This window comes from Botryllus schlosseri, chromosome 15 (assembly GCF_051294905.1).
Source record: "Botryllus schlosseri isolate E-star chromosome 15, Bs_hap1, whole genome shotgun sequence".
Taxonomy (NCBI): domain Eukaryota; kingdom Metazoa; phylum Chordata; class Ascidiacea; order Stolidobranchia; family Styelidae; genus Botryllus; species Botryllus schlosseri.
In genome coordinates this window covers 1,514,548-1,530,418 of record NC_137250.1, presented here as the reverse complement: position 1 = coordinate 1,530,418, position 15,871 = coordinate 1,514,548, and the positions used below count along the sequence as shown (strand labels likewise).

The following is a 15,871-nucleotide window of genomic DNA, read 5'->3' as shown; positions in this document are numbered from 1 at the left end:
ATGCATTTGTCATTCACTTGAGTTGTAAATCGGGATTCTTAACTCCTCAAGTAATCCATGGTAACGGTATCATGCCAATGAAAGTGTCACGGCAATTAACAAAGCTACCGAAAGATGGCCTACGATTCTCCTGATCGACAGTGAGATACCTTCTCTACCTTGCCAACTAATTTTTTCTCACTCCGTAAGGATATTAAAAGTTCCGAAAATTTCTATTCAAAGTCCCAAAGCTTATGTCAGATCAATAATTTGCGTTGATAGATTACTTTACGTTCTGAATCATCTTAGATTTCAAAATCTTCATCATTAGGCCTGCTATCCCTAAGTTCTTCATCTTGATCCAAATTATAAAGCGTATAAGAGTTTCAACTTACACTGGATAAGTCAAGTGAGGCATTCGACCTATAGCTGATAGTAAATGTAATGTTTATTTTTCTTGCCATATCCCGCAGTTTGCGTCAAATATGTGTGTGAAATATCCTTGGATGGTTGCATCCTCTAACCAAAAATGGGTGAAAGCATCGGCCTATATCGATACCAGTACCTTTATTCCTAATAATTCAATTGATTCCTTGGCTATATAACTTGTTATATGGTAAAAGTGTGGATTTTTGTATGGTTTGGAAAAGTAATATGGCTAAATTCGCGAAAATTTGCATATTTGGGCGTATGTCGCAGAACAAAAACTTGACGTGTTACAAGAAAACCAGCGGCATTTTTGGAATAAGCACGACAAAATTAACCTAAATCAAGTGCACAATCAAAGTCAACAAATTTTTCGTTCAAAATTGTTGCCAAGTGATAGTATTAGAATTAATACTTTATTGAGATTCAATGCGATCAGCCTTACCTGTATATCACATCAGAAATCTTTTACACCGCGAAGTAAACTGCTGTGCCCCGCGGTAAAACATCAGTGTGCCATTGCTCGTTGATCGAGTTCAAGGCATATCACTATATCAGTCGAAGACTTCAATATACTGTAAAACGATGCATTTCAAAAGAAATCATATTTGCATTGTCGCTAGCCGCACATTATATAACGTCTGATAAACTGCTGATCTTGTTTATCTGACAGCCTGCAGCAAACTGGTTATGCATAATAAACGAAATTGGCGATGATAATAAACTCTTCTGAGTGGTTGAGTGGGACCCCTCAACTTGATGTTCAGGCAGCTGATAACAGAAACACGTCATTACTTCTACCCATTTCTAAAGATGGCGCCATACTGGCATCTGTTCTGGTAGTTGTGCTTAAGAAGCTAATTCATGACGAAACAAATGCCATCACTTCCCCTCGTGAGCTCCGATAAGCGCTACAAAATATGAAATAAAACATATGTTACAAAGGAAATGTGTTTTCAAAGTTGTAGTTTCTTTCTTGAACCCCTTAAAAGTAGTCCGCGGACCCGCACGGGGTTTATGAACTCCAGGTTAACAATTCATGTTACACATAGCATAACATCGTAAACTAGCACCGCGAATTTATGCAAGCGAGCACTTTATGCGGCATAATTCTTCTTGCATCACGGCATGCGACTGCTCCGCATCGCTTGCAGTGAACTAGGCCAATAGCCGTATCTTATTGACACAATGTTGATTGTCAATAGAAATAGACAACGCCAACTTGATAACATATTTTGTCCGTGGTGCACAAGGCCGGAAACGGCAACACGCGCCACTTAAAACTCATCATTAATAATAATAATATTAAGACAACGCCAACTCCTACACGCGTCAAACTGTATGGACTCGCAAAGTCGCTGTTGAGGCGTAATGTCGATCACGTGATATGCGATCATGCGACAAGTTTTTTGTTATGTAAAGTCCAGATATAGAATAGATAACATAGGGAATATAACAACCAGACGATGTTACTTTATATTCCGTTGCATCAGAATTCTACCTGCTTCATGTAGGCCTGTACAGCAACGTGAATTCGATCATGGTAAAACTTCAAACAGATTTGAATCATTGCTGTGCTGGATTCATGCCAGATATTTCACAGGAACACAACATCTGTTTGGATATCGGGCTGTAGTATTGGTCATTTTACGAGGAAAAATTGTAGCGCAAAATCGAGTATGCGAGAGATTCGATTATTAATCGAGTGGTAGATTTGAATCGACTATATGAGTATCACTCCATGATGTCACAGCAGTATGAATGATGTGAAAGTTCAAATATGTACCACAATGATTATAATGCCACCTCTACATCATATATTAACACTAGAACTACCGGAACTTCGAACTACCTACAACTACCTTGTGGCTTTTTTGACGCATGTTAAATTTTTTTTGATTAAATGCATTCAACGGAGCTAAAAATCAGCACAAATCTCAACAAACGGCATCAGAAATCATGGTTTATTGCGCTCACAGCTACTTGCAATATTTTAGACACACCTTAGTGCAATACTTATATAACAAATCACCGTTTTTGGTGTAACATATAAGTGTTGTTCTGGTGCGCATTTGGTATATTTAAGCACGTTCTTTAAAAATTTGGAGTAGGTTACTGGTCCGCTTTAGCCACATCACCATTCTTGGTTATTGCTGGCATATCACCAAGCTTTTCAGATAAGATTTGCATAATGCAATCTCGCAGCTAATCCTCGATTTGCATATTTTTATAGTATCGGCATTTTGCAAGTAGAGGATAATTCACATTCTAAGAAAACATGCACGGACCATCGTCGACTTGTTGGTATACCCTCATAGAATATTGCCCTGCAACCTGGCCTATGATATCCCGTGGTTTTGATTCGTTAAAACATTTAATCGTCACTGGTTTCTTGTTTGTGTTGTTTCTGAATGAAACAGTTACCTCCGGTTGGAGTGAACTCAATATATATGTGTAAAACTTCGATCGCTATACTGGCATCTCGCCGTTACGCTTATCAACAAGATGAAAGCTTTGAAAAGTGTGGCTACATGAAGCTGCATGTGTTCGTTCTGGTCCTTGGTAGCTTCCAGGAACTTTTGACAATAGTGTGAACTGGGACTTCGTTTGCTTCTCCAAGCGTATACAGCCACATTCACGTAACATTGTTTCAAGATGGATTACATCAGACTCTTCACATTACTATGCTTGGCAAGGTGTCCTGTCCTATCCTTGCCTAAATATGAGACGCCCTTGTACAAATACTTGGTAGCAGCAGCGTCTACCATCTGACATTTCACCCCAATTATTTGCTGGCGTTGCGACCATGTAATAAATGAAAACAATATTATCCTTATCGAGTCTACACCTTTTTTACTCCTTATGTCATTAGAAAGCTCATGGCTTCCATAAACTAGTTCCTCGAGAGGGTTTGACTAAATATAATGCACTCATGCCCTATGTCCTCGCATGCATTCAATATACAAGATCCAGCTCCCTTTACCCCCGAAGATCCATCTCTTAGACCAGAGCAAAGGCCCGTTGCCCTTGTACAACCCTCGTATATTAGTATGGACAATACAGATGTCGGCTTGGTCTAATGGTACATTTCAAATGTCATGTCCTGTAACACGCTGAGCTTTCAGTATATATATAGTATTACAGAGCTTTGATGACTCGGAACGAGGAAGATCCAAAGCTTTCTATTACAAAGGATGTTGTTGCTAACACAGATAGACCAAGTCGATATTAACAAAGTTATGTTGTTATAAACGACTTTTCTGCGTTTAGCAGATACATAACCACTATCAATAATATGAAACTGCGATGCCTTAAGATAGAAAAACCGTAATACGTCAAAAAGGCCACTCGGTAGTTCTAGGTAGTTCTGTGTATAACTTTTTTATATGCACCAGATGAGTGATGAAAATCATAGGTAAGGTGGCCTACATAAAATAAATAAAAGTCAAGAAGCTGCAGCCGAACAGCGTAAGATATGACTGAATGCCAGCTCTTCAAAAATGAAAATGCGTCAAAAAAGCCACTTGATCGTTCTAGTGTTAAAGAATATTTGACAGTTTTTTGACCATACTTATTTCGCAGAACCCAGTGACTATATGCCGTGGGCTGATTCCGAGTAAGCTACACAGTACACATACGTGTCATTACGACTAACGTGCATCAGTGTTGGGATGACTCGAGTCATGACTTGACTCGAGTCAGACTCGAGTCAACTTTTTCGTATGACTTGACTTGACTCGAGTCACTTTGGAAAAATGACTTGACTTGACTTGACTCGGAGCTTCAAAAATGTGCATTGACTCGTGACTCGAAGAAAAATTTACGAGTCAATTTCAAGTCATCAAGTAAACGCTGTCGATTAAATCACTGTATCTTGTGTATGTTCAGATTGTTCGAAATACGCCGGTGTCACTTGTGAGAGCAACCAGTCATTCACTGATTCTCGTTACATGGATCCTCCATCGTTACGTCACAAATAAATTGACCGCAAACTCAACGATCACAGCTTACGTCGTCGAAGCAGTAATAGAACAGTGCTCTTCAACCTTTTTCGTCGTGGTACACCCTTTTAACATTTTCTCACAACTCGTACACCCCTGACCGTATAATACACCGATAACGCCGAAAGCCGCATTTTGATTACATATACAATGCGTCCGGATTCCAAAGGGGATTCGCCATGGCGCATGGACGACAAATGCTCATATGAAATTTGATACTGGGAACTTAACACCACGGAGAGCCCTTGTGGTGTTCTGTGCCTTCACTTATTTCTTGAGATATGCAATGCGCAAATTTTCTTACTGTAGAAGCAAAACATCCCAGCAGGCTCACAATATATAATTTAAATAGCTGATTCGTGGTACAGAACTTGAATATAGCTTTCAATACAACATCCATTGTAGCAGTATATTTATTAAACTCGAAGACTTTTCGGGTGCCTCTTTTCCATCCAGCTCTACAATTTACTGTGGAAAAGGAAACTGATGCTGCCCTTCCCTTTTTAAACGTCTTAGTAGAGAGATCAGGACAAACGTTTTTAACGTCGGTGTACAGAAAACCTACTTTCACTGGTCATTATATTCGTTGGGATTCATTCTGCCCGAAGCGGCGTAAATTAAACCTCATTTCATCTCTCGTTAATCGCGCCTTGCGCCTCTGCTCACCGGAAAAACTGTCACGCGAATTGGATGATATCCACTTGATTCTCTCCAAAAACGGCTATCCGGACCACATATTAAAATGCTCCATCTCTAGGGTATTGAAAATATCGGATACAGCTCCAAAATATGGCCCAGAAAAATGCCCGGCATTTTTACACCTACCTTGGCTAGGTAACGTGTCTAGCCGATTTGAAAAGCTTATTAAATCGGCTGTTCACCGTTGCTACTACAGCGTTAACACGCATGCAGTGGCGTAGCAGCCACTTGGCGGTTCTGGCTCTGCGCCAGGGGCGGCAGGCTCCAAGGGGGCGGCAAAATGAGGCTGCACAGTGAGAGAGAGAGAGAGAGAGAGAGAGAGATCTGGTATTCTTTTTCGCCTGCACCATCGAGATGCTTTGCCGACGGAGATGCGATACGGACTTTATAGTAAGGTCATCTAGTCTGCACCCCCGTTTTTTCTCCTCCGTGCTGATTGCTGAGCGCCTAGCCCTAGCGAGATAACCACGGATACCAGTTTTTGAGTCTTTGGTCTGACCCGGTCTGGGATCGAACCCACGACCTACCGATCAAGAAGCCGAACGCATCGCTATCTTGCGAGAAGGTTTTGAGTGGCCCGCGAGGTAATTTCCGAAATTTCTCCTCCGTGGTTGCTGGGCGCCTATAGCGGGATAACCGCGGATTACGCGGATACCAGTTTTCGAGTATTCGGTCTGACCCGGCCAGGGACCGAACCCAGGCCACGACCGCACTGATTCCGAAAACACGAATTAATATGTTAACATGGAGATGGAACCACTCCGAAATAGCCGTCAAGGCCGATTGTTCGGAGAGTTCGCAGAAAAAGGAGAATGTCTGGTGAACAATCAAAAGATACTGTCCTCAGTGTAGTTGAAGAAGTTAGACGATGCATGTTTCAAGACGATGCATGTTTCAAGTTTTGGAGAGATTTAAACTTAAAGCTGAAACTAGGTTTACCGGCATACACCACTCAAATGATATGCTTGGATTTTTGAATTTCCACGCGCTGCTGCAAAGCCAAAGTCACAATTTATTCACCAGCGCTTTTAGAAGCACTTATGACGACGAGGTGGACTTTTTGGAGTTACCTGCGTTATACCAGTGGTTCTCAACCTTTTTTTAGACACGCCCCCTTTATGATAGTGAAAAAATTTGCGCTCCATTATCGTCATATCACAAATCCAACCGGGATGCTAGCAACCCCAACAGATTGTTTGATGGCACGGAAGGTCATGACTGTTGATGAGAGAATTCAAAATAATGAAATTTGGTCTATATATAGAGAAACACGCGTGAATCGGAGGTAAATCACGCAGATCGAGAAAAAATTCAGTTAACCGCTTCGTCGCGCCCCCTTCAGATTCTCTCACCCCCCCCCCCCAAAGCGGGCGTGCCCCCCAAGTTGAAAACCACTGCCTTATACCTTCGAATTAGGGATCATATAAATCAGAAGATTGCTGGCTTTTCGTAAACGAATATGAGGCCTCCAGGACGAACACAAATTAAGATATGATCATATGAAGTTGTTCAACTTGAGCGGAGCAGCGAAACCACGTTTGATCGTAGTGCAACAGCGTTTGATGTTTTACAGTGGTTAGTTAATGCAAAGCTACTTGATTCGACACCATATTTATGTTCGTGTCTGAAACTTTATCTGACCATTGGTGTTTCAATTGCGAGTTGCGTGAGGAGCTTCTCAAAGCTCAAACTGATTAAGACTTATTTACGTTCTACCATGAATGATGATCGGCTATCAGCTCTATCCATTCTGTCTATAGAAAGAGACTACGTTCAAAAAGTTGAATTTGAGGATATTATCGCTGATTTTGCTTCAAGGCGGCTATTGATTTTCTATTCGCACAATACATTCGTCTTTATTATTTTTGGCCTTGTTAACGTTGAGACGGTGAGGCTGAGACGCGGCATATTATTTGTAATTATTTTTATTGACAATATTGCTTGAACATGAATCTATGTCGAAATTTGCTGCGGTCTACTTAGGGGAGGGGGGCGGCAATTTAAGCGAGAGCCAGGGGCGGCAGCACATGCTGCTACGCCAGTGCACGCATGTATCCAGTCAACAAAATTGTGTATATTTAATGCGGAACTAGGCGAAGATAGTGAAGGGGAGAAGAGATCCCAGCCGTTTTCTCACTATAGCGAGGCGGCACCTTTGATGTACAAAAACATATCGCTCTCGAATTCAAAAGATCGATCGTTCTATTTCCCATCGTCGGCCAAAGAGATTGGTGGTAGCGTTATGAACCAATCAAACCGCGCATGATTATCACGTGACTTTACCGTGCCGTCTGGCTTTGACAGGTTTGTGAGCACTTCAGCGTGGAGTAATTGTGATGTCATGCAGTCTTCGGATGTTGTTTACCGCTACTGGCGAATTGAATTTCCGAGGGTATAACCATAGTGTCCTATATGGTGTCGACACAAGCAAATCTCACGGTTCAATGAAATTGTATCACGTCACAATTTCCATTTGGCTACAGGCAATTTGACGGTTATTTTTGACCGGCTTGCCGAGCAATAAATTTGATGAATCGGGTATCAATCGAAAGCTAACTCTGCACTGATTACGAAAATAAAAATTTTATTCCACTCATGGCCCTGGAACCCCCACAATCAGCCCCAAATTATTCATTGTTAAGTAGATTGGCAGTGTGACGCAACAATGCTGTCTGGCGAAACGAGAGAGAAACTCAAGAGCAAGGATGCGGCCGAGCGGCGAGAGTGGGATCAGCTGACGTCGCGGCAATAGCTATGTGCATTGTGCAATTATAGATAATTGAACAGTATATTCATATTAAAATGAACCCGCATATTTTCGGCTGACACTCGTCAGGGGTAATCGTCAGCAACTAGTATTACCCCTGACGAGTGTCAGCCGAAAATATTCGGGTTCATTTTAATATGAATATACTATTCAATTGTATATTGAAGTTCTGTACCTCAAAGAAGCTGTTCAATTATAGATAACTAACCTAGCTATACTTAGACGGAAGGATCTCCATAAGTTGAAGGATATTGCAGGAAAATTCGTAGGTCCCAAATACATTCTGTGGACCCAGTTCTACCTTTACAAATCAAGGAAAGGCTGGTAATGTGTGCTCGCTTTTAGCGAAGCGCCCATAGAAAGTATCAACAGCGCCACGCATCTCTGGAGCCCTACGCAACAACCGGGCTACGGTAATCGATATCATAATAATCTGACATTTCCAATGTAGACTACTTAGACGTAGCCTACATATCTCTATCAGCTGAAGGATATTGCGCGAAAATTGGTAGGGACCAAATACATTCTGTGGACCCAGTTCTACCCTTAAAAATCAAGGAAAGGCTGGTAATGTGTGCTCGCTTTTAGCGAAGCGCCTATAGAAAGTATCAACAGCGCCACGCGTCTCTGGAGCCCTACGCAACTAGCGGGCTAAGGCAATCGATATCATAATAATGTGACATATCCATGTAGACAATTTGGACGTAGGCTAAATATCTCTATCAGTTGAAGGATAATGCGCGAAAATTGGTAGGGCCCTAATACATTCTGTGGACCCAGTTCTACCCTTTAAAGTCAAGGAAAGGCTGATAAGGCGTGCTCGCTTGTACCGAAGCAAATAGAAAAAGTATCAACAGCGCAGCGTTTCTCTGCGACGCGATTGCACATAGCTATTGCCGCGACGTCAGCTGATCCCACTCTCGCCGCTCGGCCGCATCCTTGCTTTTGAGTTTCTCTCTCGTTTCGCCAGACAGCATTGTTGCGTCACACTGCCAATCTACTCAACAATGAATAATTTGGGGCTGATTGTGGGGGTTCCAGGGCCATGAGTGGAATAAAATTTATATTTTCGTAATCAGTGCAGAGTCAGCTTTCGATTGATACCCGATTCATCAAATTTATTGCTCGGCAAGCCGGTCAAAGATAACCGTCAAATTGCCTGTAGCCAAATGGAAATTGTGACGTGATACAATTTCATTGAACCGTGAGATTTCCTTGTGTCGACACCATATAGGACACTATGGTATAACCATAGCCTTTACAAACTAGCCCGGAAGCGGAAGACTGCGACTTTCAATTTCTGCAGCCATTTGATACTTGGAGATGTGTGTATTCTGCATATCTACCCGATCGATCTGACTGAGGAAGAACTCAAAGAAATGTTTAAAGACGTAAGTAATAGCTATAAAACACCAAGGACAAAAATAAACTACGTCCTTTCTTGTGGTAACTGATGATAGACAAATTATTTCAATAGAGCAGTGAAATCAAACAGAATCAGTAAACCTACTCTCCCCGTTGCTGTTCTGTTGATCCAAGCTTGTTGAAAAGATGGATGACGTGTTGCTCATATTATGTTTCAGAATGAAGAGGACGTAGTTGTAACGTCAAATGAAGAGGGATGTTTTGAGATTCAAACTGGAGATATTGATATCGGATGTTAACTGCCGTCACTTTCATCTTCACAACAAATATCTGTACACTTGTACAGTACTGCTGGTGCTGGGGGTATAGATCCTCTCTACTGGGATCATAACTATTATTGGTGTGACATTGGATATGACTCTGCAACTCAACGGAATACTCAACAATGTGAGTAATAATTATTTACCGCGTTTTTTTCGGACGATTTGTGCTTCTAAACTTGTCCCTGGAAACAGCAGAACCATACTATAAAATGACTGAAAAATTGCAAACTAACAGCATATCATTGCAAAGAACAGTATATTTAAAAAATATCGATCATACTGTAGCTATGTCCTACATAGTCATAACTTAACGTTGGAACTTGTTGGTGCTTCAATTGGTTGCTTCAACACAGCCAAGTTCAACATGTTGGTAGCAAACTGACATATTGTTGGATTATTTGTCCTTGCCCCACGTTCTCTTTGCATACCGAAGTATGCCTCCAAAGTGTCCTGATTTACTTTTCTTGTCATCACAAAGTCTGCTCCACTGCCCAGGGTATTTTTCACAATTTCGACCATTGATTTGGTGGCAATGCGCAAACCATTTCTGGTTGCATCACTCAAAATCATTTTTGATCGGTCAACCTCTCCTACCAATCTCAAATTTTGGGCATTAGTTTCCCAGCTGTCTAAGTATCCCAAAAATTCCGTCGACAGCCAGTTTAACCGTGGGTCGGTTACAGATTTGAATGATTCTCTTGACTCCTTGAACTTTTTGCCTTGATAACCAGTATTCATATAATCAAACCATTTATCAATTGTCATCAAGAATTTTCCCAAAGCCTCATATCCTCTGCTTTGAACTACAGAGCCTATGAAAATGAGAAGGTGCTGGTTAGCAAATATCTGATTCGAGGTGCAAGCTTCATTAATTATAATGCTCACCCATAGTTGCAGACAGAGTTTGAGCGGCGATACGGACATTCATTTTTTGCCAGGCATTTGGTGATGCATGGGCCTCAGTCAGCTGGGGATAGATGCGAAGATCGCCTCTCGATATGTCTTCCTATTTTTCAAATATGGATATTGGATATATATGAAGTGTCAGTAATAAAAAATGGCTAGTCAATTATACCCGTATAATCTCAGTGATTGGCTCTTTGTAAATAGGACCCATGTTCCACAGACTCTTTTTACCATTAAAGAGATTATTTCTGCAGGTTTTCAACAGATGTGGTGGATCGGGTATAAAATATATGTACCTGTGTTAGAAATACGGTAATATTAGTCAATAGAATGTTGCCTGAAGTAGAAGATCATGTGCCTTTTTGTGTCAATGGGGTTTTTCATGCGATATGGAACTTGATCATCATTATAATCTCCAAGCAAAGCCATCACAGTTCGGTTCGCTGAAAGTCCATCAACTAAACAAAACTCATGTAGTCATCTTTATTAAAGAAGTGTACCATATTTCAAGAATTAACTATGATAATATGCTTCTGATACCAAAGAGCAAATGAGGTAAGCCAATTAAGCATTGGCACATGATGTAATAGGACTTACAAACAATTCCTTCAATGATACAACTTGTCTGAAGTTGAACTTCGACCAGAAGATCCAGTAACAGAAAAAAGAGATCCGACGAATCTATCCCAGCTGTCGGGTAACATGCAATGACTCCATCTAGGTCTTTATTGGTTATTCCTGGATTTTAGTTCACGAGGCACCAGTTTTAAACTATGTCCTTTTATTTACAGAATTCACTGACCTCGCATGTATGCAGCAAGGATGTGAGTGGCCATTTTATCGGAAGATTTTGACAATCCTGTGTATACTTCATTTTCGTAGTCAACCAGTCCAATGATAGCATTTGCTGAAGATTGATAAATAAGTTCCTCTGAAAGTTGACGGTAAGCAATGTGTAACAATGATGACATACCCTACTGTCAATAAGCCAAACCTTTTATTGTCATCTCATCCAAAGCAAGAACAACAAATCTGTCACATTCTTTTGAAGCTTTTGCAACAGCATCTCTTGTGATCTCTGCGGCCTTGGTTTGAAAGCCATACCCACATATTCCAAAGTCTTTGTTTCTGGTGGTATTTAATGTCCGGGGTGAAGGCAAAATCAATATTTTCCGAATTAACTTGTATGCTGCTGGTGATTTGGCGTACAACTTTAAGCAATACCTAGAATGAAGAATATTTATATCTTAGGTTCCAAACACAAAGACTGTTTTCAATTTACCTTACTACCGATGGCGGAAATCTTCTTTGAAATTTAGACTTTTCAGCCTGCAAAGCTAACTGCGTCTCCCACCATTCCTTCAGGAAATTGTCAGTGCTAGCAATTTCCTCCACAAAATTAGCCATTCCTTCACCTAATGTTACACCCTTAGCTTCCAGCAGTGACTCAAGATCAGAAATTCTGGATAAAATTTATAGGTGAATTCTCGATTTAGTTCGAGCCAATCTGTTACCACTTACCAATATATTATCCTATATTGTTTATATCGCCACATAACTAACTCTCTTACAATATGTAAAACGCATTCAATGTTTCAACTGACCGTGTCTGACACAAAGACCATGATTGTTCTAGTCTTTCTCGACTGGCCCTTTCTGCTTGCTTTATAGGTACCTCCTGCAATTTGGACAGCCTGCGATATTTACTCCTTTGCTTTTCATCAAATTTAACATGTGACTTCATGCATTCTGCACACACAGATCCATCTTTGGAGATGACAACCTCGCATGTTTTGGTATAATGTCTGCAAAAGTAACATCCTCGAAATTGTTGGTATAATTGCGTCACAGTTTTAAAATAAGGACAATAATATTTATAATATAAGAATATATGATTAAGTATCTGCTTTGCTTGGAAACTTGCAAACTACCTCATTGCAATGTACTTGGTCGTATTTCTGAAGTTTTTTTTATATTCTTTGCCAACTTTTGTAAGTCTATTCAACTTTGTAATTTTAATTTTCTCAGATCCAATACACGAAAAACTTAACTGACCTCGATTTTTCGACCAACTTTCCTCCCTCTTTTGTTGCAGTGCAACGTACTCTCCAGAGGTTATCCTCCACGCTAAAATCTGCATACCCGTCACAGACATCCAACTTTTTCAAATCCCGAAGCAGCTTTTGAAGCGAAAATTCCAAAGTAAGAGTATGTGAGTATGCTGATGCATACACTCCTTGAATGGCTAAAGACAGTTCAAAGGAAGAAGATTGATGCCGAATCAAGAGACTCATGTATGGACACGCGTGAATGTCGGGGTCTTTGTAATATGTCAAGTGCAGCCTGTTTTCATCGATTTTGTGGGCTCTCCAGTTTACAATAGGATGCAAAACAAAATCAGTGTAAACATCATCAATAGAACCATAATCTTTCTTATTCGGGTAAGAAATTGGAAGTGAATATTTGACAATTGTTCTTCTAGCAGAATTTGGAGTGCACTCGTGTGATTTTTTTGGGAGATTTTCCGTAGGCAGAGCTCCCCATTTGATCCGGGATCGTTTGCTGTTGGCCACTATGTCTCCTGAAGCAAAATGCTTCTCGCAAATGTACACTTCCTTCGTCTTCAGACGATTACGAAATTGAGAATCATCCCTGTATTTTAATAAACGCTGAAATGAAAGGATACTTGATGTTCATGGATTGCATTGTGGTTTTTGGGGTCAATGAATAGATGGATTGGTAACAACAGTAGGTACCGGACGAGCAGGTATTCACTAGAGGTGGCAATAGAGTAGGGTTACCATACGTAGGATTTGTCCTCCTTTTTCAGGTTTTTGAAAATGTCCTCTGAGGGCGCCTAAATGTCCTCCTTTTTGGTGATTCGTCCTTTACAGCTAAGATAATGGAAATTCGTGGTTCGATCAAAAGCGACGACCTTTTTTTAGTCAACCCTTCAGCAAAAATAGCGAAATCGGCTGATTTCAGTTTTGACCAACTAACTTATCTGAATTGTAAAAGTGTCCTCCTTTCCCCCTTCTAAAATATGGCAACCCTACAATAAAGTGATCAGAGTTTAGAACGAGTTGTTAACCTGATGAAAATTGGATGCCCATTCTTGATCTGCAGAATGGGAGCTACCATCTTTCTCATTTGGAACTTTATACAGGCGAATCCCACTTCTCTGAGAACTTGTACACCCCGGCAAACAGCAGTATTTACCGGATCCCTTTCCACACCAGGCCTTTTTCATGTCTCTCTGTAGGCAAAACTATCTAATTCTTTCTCAATTAAAGACTAGAACTCGGTCACTACTTCACAATTCCAGCAACTTGACAGCAAATTTTGTCATTGTAATGCAAAAGTAACAAAGTTTAACACTCAATCATTGGGCTATTCATGCATACCAAAACTTTGCATTTTTTTTTCGTTCCAATGTAGTAATTGACAAATAATTGCAAAGAATGAACGAAGTGACGAGCAGCCAGTAATCTCTTGATATTTTTTTTCCAATAAAAAACTCTAAAAACACCACAAGATTGTCATAATGAAAAGTTACGAGGGAGACTTGGAGTAATTGTTTTTTAATTTTCTAATATGACATCCAACTTGGCCTCAGAGAACATTTAAATGCATGCAAAGTGTACACTGAAAGAAAATAATAGAAAGCAATATAAAATGGAAACGGAAATATGCAAAGGAAATGAAGTAGCATGTGTCGGAAATATGAAAAATCAGTTTCGATAATGTTGAGACCATATTCAACTTCGGATACGATCTCGCAGTGCTTTGGAACCTCTAGATTTATATTTTTTTTGTTCATGATAATTTCTCGTCGCAGCCAGGCAGTATGTATGAGTTCTTGTTCTCACATATTTAGAAATGAGGAGTTTCACAAGGGTCTGGTCACAATGTGGATAATGTAATGGAATATTGACATTCCCGAGAATGCTTCTCATGTCAATAAACCGTGAGTTTTTTTGCTTTTGAAAATAAATTTCGACTTCTTTCATTAGGTAAAAAAATCTTTCATTTGGGCATATCAGTCCCCCTCTGTTTTTAGGTTCGAATTCCATTGGTAGAGGGTTCTTAGATACTTGGTTTTTACACCAATCTCTCCATTCACCAGGAAACTTTTTGACAGCCCACTTCAATATAGCACCACATATATATTTAATTACTTTCAGGTCATCATCAGTTATCAATACACTCTTATACTTTGAAACTCCCCAGTCCGTAGCTTTTTTAATTGCTCCAGGAATAATCGTCTTCAGCAATTGCTTGACACGACTTTCACGTATATCTATGCAGCAAATGTAGGTCTTTTGCATGAGGGCAGAGTATGATAGCATCATTTCCTTTTTACTTTCGAATGATACAGTTTTCTTTATATCTTGCAATAGTTCTTTGTATAGGTCTGTTTCCTTTCTTATCGTTATTTCCAATCCTAAAGTACATATCCCGGTGTCCAATAGTTCCTCACAGTTAACATCCGATATCAATATCTCCACAGTTTGACTCTCCGAACATCCCTCCCTATCTGACGTTCCAACTATGTCCTCCTCATTCTGAAACATATGAGCAAAACGTCATTTAACTTCAAGAGGCCCTTTTCAACACAACAGCAAGGGCCAAGGCCCTGGTTCCGTTTGACTTTCACTCCTTTATTAAGAACATGAAATAATTAGTATATCATCAGTTACTATAGCTATTACTTACGTCATTAAATATTTCTTCGAGTTCTTCCTCAGTAAGATCCATCGGCTAGATATATATACAAAATACGCACAGGTCTAAGTAGCAAATGGCCGCAGAAAATGAAAGTCGCAGTCTTACACGCGGTGTCGCTGCACGGAACAACAAAAGCACTGAATCGGTCTGCCGCTTCCAGGCTAGTTTGTAAAGGCTATGGTATAACGATGGAATGGAATAGGAATGAAGTTATCGTTGACGATTTATGTGCTTGAGAATAGTAAAAGACCGGATTGGCTATTGATGAAATTATTTCCACACTTGGTCAGACGTGTCATGGTTATGACTGCGACATCATTTGGTACCGGTAGTGTAATCGTTAATGCATGAATTTGTGAAGAGACGTGCGATATGCTCAATCTATCTACTGTGTGTAATATTGAATATAGAAATTATCGTTAATATTAACGAGCATATTGTTAGCCACGCTCAAACGTAACAATGGGTGTCATGCTTAAGTGATTTTCTGTGCTCAATACTTGTCTGGTTATTTCCTTCGGCCTCATGTTGTTAGCAAGATGTGTGTAGTGCAGTAATTTGTCAGGCTTAAATTGGTTGCATTGAGACCTTTATTTAGTTAGTAAATGATTGAATATTCGTATGTTCCTGCATTATATTATAGTGTAGCGATATTTGGTGTACCACTTGAACTTGGT

The 15,871-nt window shown here is 40.2% G+C and overlaps 2 protein-coding genes and 3 long non-coding RNA genes across 7 annotated transcripts in view; 3 read left to right on the top strand and 2 right to left on the bottom strand.

Annotated features, from left to right (window-relative positions):
• The window catches only part of LOC145457025 (uncharacterized), a 335,179-nt gene that overhangs the window by 228,006 nt on the left and 91,302 nt on the right, over positions 1-15,871 (top strand). The gene's annotated exons all lie outside the window — the stretch shown is intronic.
• LOC145457024 (uncharacterized) overlaps positions 1-15,871 on the bottom strand; it is a 193,845-nt gene that overhangs the window by 91,576 nt on the left and 86,398 nt on the right. The window lies entirely within an intron of this gene.
• Positions 1-15,871, top strand: part of LOC145457021 (uncharacterized) — a 438,806-nt gene that overhangs the window by 417,622 nt on the left and 5,313 nt on the right. The gene's annotated exons all lie outside the window — the stretch shown is intronic.
• On the top strand, positions 9,134-13,450 carry LOC145457388 (uncharacterized). 2 transcript variants are annotated; one of them, XR_013920867.1, is made up of 4 exons: positions 9,134-9,263; positions 9,456-9,684; positions 11,258-11,410; positions 12,562-13,450. It is a non-coding gene; the product is annotated as an uncharacterized LOC145457388 (long non-coding RNA). The 2 variants fall into 2 exon arrangements; XR_013920868.1 differs by lacking the exon at positions 11,258-11,410.
• LOC145457387 (uncharacterized) lies at positions 11,409-12,004 on the bottom strand. Its single transcript, XM_080335588.1, has 2 exons — positions 11,749-12,004; positions 11,409-11,690 (listed from the first exon to the last, which is right to left on the bottom strand). Exons 1-2 carry the CDS (start codon positions 11,871-11,873, stop codon positions 11,447-11,449), a joined length of 369 nt encoding a protein of 122 aa, XP_080191714.1. The 5' UTR covers positions 11,874-12,004; the 3' UTR covers positions 11,409-11,446.

What these genes read in the sequence shown, in the direction of transcription:
- LOC145457387 (XM_080335588.1), bottom strand. Translation starts at nt 11,873, where the DNA reads ATGGCTAATTTTGTGGAGGAAATTGCTAGCACTGACAATTTCCTGAAG. An exon ending in TTTCCGCCATCGGTAGTAAG is followed by an intron (nt 11,691 to 11,748) that starts GTAAATTGAAAA and finishes TCTTCATTCTAG; the next exon opens with GTATTGCTTAAAGTTGTACG.